At 51.9% G+C, this 2,347-nt stretch overlaps 1 protein-coding gene across 1 annotated transcript in view; it reads right to left on the bottom strand.

Annotated features, from left to right (window-relative positions):
* Window positions 1–2,347, bottom strand: part of HIP1R (huntingtin interacting protein 1 related) — a 17,992-nt gene that overhangs the window by 3,310 nt on the left and 12,335 nt on the right. Inside the window, exons 24-28 of the mRNA XM_019473274.1 lie at window positions 2,019–2,155; window positions 1,127–1,237; window positions 945–1,003; window positions 588–618; window positions 399–461 (exon numbers count right to left, since the gene is read on the bottom strand). Coding sequence (XP_019328819.1) covers window positions 399–461; window positions 588–618; window positions 945–1,003; window positions 1,127–1,237; window positions 2,019–2,155 — 401 coding nt within the window. The remainder of the gene's footprint in view (window positions 1–398; window positions 462–587; window positions 619–944; window positions 1,004–1,126; window positions 1,238–2,018; window positions 2,156–2,347) is intronic.

Genomic DNA, 2,347 nt, shown 5'->3' with positions numbered 1-2,347 from the left:
TGGTGGATGCCCCATCCCTGGAAACATTCAAGGTCAGGCTGGACGGGGCTCTGAGCAACCTGATCTAGTTGAAGATGTCCCTGCCCACGGCAGGGGATTGGACTAGATGACCTTTAGAGGTCCCTTCCAACCCAAACTATTCTGTGATTCTAAAACTAACTTTGGAGCCCTGAGTCTGTGAATTTGGTCTGGGTTTAACACACGTAAATTGGGGCTGTTGTCTTTAGATGGACAAGGCTTTGCAAAGGTGACAACGATGTCTGCAGAGAGCCCTGGGCTGAGCGGCCCGTCTCCAGCAAGCAAGAAAGCACAAAATTCAGCCAGTGTTTCTGCAAATTGTGGGAAATGCTCCCGTATTTCATGTCGGTGCAGAGAGACGAGTGTAGAGAAAGACTTACCCGGCCACTTTCTACTATCTCCTTCTGTAGGTTCGTAGATGTCATTACAAGAAGTCTAATAGCCTGGAACGAAGAAAAACAGGTTTTGGTGTTTGATAGGGATTTTACAGAGAAGGATTGATGCTGCCGATGGTGGGATGTTACAGTTTTGCAGTCTTGACGCTCCAGCTAGGTTTCTGCAGTACTGACCTTCATTAGGTCCGTGCAGGAGTTCAGAATCCTATAGGGAAACAAGAGAAAAGTGTTCAGCATCCTCTGACACCGCGTCCAGGGAAGCAGGCTTTGGCCTCAGTTAGAAAACAGGTCTTTTTTGGAGACCGGCCAGCCTGCAGGTTACTTCTAAGCAGCCCACAAAGCAGCCGTGAACAATTGGCTTAGACGTGCAAGATGAAGGTCCACCCTCCTAAAGAGAATTTTGTGCTCAGCATCAGGATGATGCAGCACCGGGTTGCATGTGCAGCTTTGCAGTAAATATCAGGCCAGCAGGGTATGGGCACAGGACAGAAGCCTGCCCGCGGCTGTCACACGCCACTCCTCAAAACTCACCGCTCGTTCACTTCAAGCTTAACACCAGAGCTCTTGTTTCTGGCCTGGCTCATCATCTCCTGTTAGGAAACACAAGAGGAAGGGTTGGACACCGCGTTGCTGTGATGGTCAGCGGGGCGGAAGAGGAAGGGACACTGCTGCCCCGAGGCACCAAAATGGCCCGTCCTGCAGCTTCGTCTCACCTCTATCCGCCTGACGGCATCCTCAATCGCCTCTGAGGTGGAGGCCATCTCCTTCTCAACCATGTCCCCCAGCTCTTCTTGCTTGATGTCTAAGCTCTTGGGCCTCAGCTCCTGCCAGAGGAGGCAGCAGCCGCCAGGAGGTTTTAGGCAGAGGGAGAGAAGGGAGTATTTCTAAGGAGTAACACCAAACCAAGGTATCCGACTCCTTTCTTTCCCCCTAAATAAATAAAGCTGCAGGAGCAGCACTCTGCCGACCGCGAGGGTGGAGGCACACATGCCACCAACTTGCAGCAAACATGGCACAGGGACTCAGAGGTCAGAGATGCCCTAAATCAAGGTGACAAAAGTCGACCACAGGAGCAGCTTCGGCAGGGGTCCAGAGGGCTGACAGCCTTTGAATTAACAGCAGTTTAATGGAAAAGACTAATGAGGGCTTCACGAGAAGAAATATCTGAAAGTTGGGAAGTTTTATTCCGCAGGGGTTAGTGGGCTGAAAGATTTCAGCTGATCTGAGGGTGACTGTCTCTGTGCACCAACAGGAAGGGTCTCGGCGCTTGGAAGCTGAGATGGCTCAAGGAAAGCACTAGAACCTGTGGGTATGGGGGACAAGCCACCCCAAAGTGCTCACTCCAACCCAGCGTCTCTGATTTCAGCTCTGGACAATGGGGAAAGCCATGGTTTGATTTTTAAAAAAAAAAAAAAAAAAAAAAGCTGTCCATCAAGGTGCAGCCAGAAGGCTGCGAGCGAACATCCCACCCTGACAAACAGAGGCAACGTCCTTCTGCATTAACTGCCTGCTTTGATTTTTCCTTTAGGAAATACCAATGCCAGTAAATAACCCACCCTGCTAGCCCTGGGCGAGAAGGTGGGTGTGCTGGGCTCCATCTCCTACCTGGGCCAGCTGCAGGACCCCCCGCAGTGCCTGCCGCACGTCCCCCAGCTCGGCACGTGCCAGCGTCTGCTTGTCCTTCAGCTCGCCCAGGTAGTCCAGGCTCCGCTGCCCACAGTCCCGGCACATCTCCGTCAGCTCTGGGGAGAGGATGGGTCATAGAATCATAGAATCATAGAATCATTGAGGTTGGAAAAGACCTCTAAGATCATCGAGTCCAACCGTCAACCCAACACCACCATGTCCACTAAACCATGTCCCTAAGTGCCTCATCTACTCGTCTTTTAAATACCTCCAGGGATGGGGACTCAACCACTTCCCTGGGCAGCCTG

This window comes from Aptenodytes forsteri, unplaced genomic scaffold (genome assembly GCF_000699145.1).
Source record: "Aptenodytes forsteri isolate BGI_AS27 unplaced genomic scaffold, ASM69914v1 Scaffold118, whole genome shotgun sequence".
Classification (NCBI taxonomy): domain Eukaryota; kingdom Metazoa; phylum Chordata; class Aves; order Sphenisciformes; family Spheniscidae; genus Aptenodytes; species Aptenodytes forsteri.
This window is presented reverse-complemented; position numbering and strand designations above follow the sequence as displayed.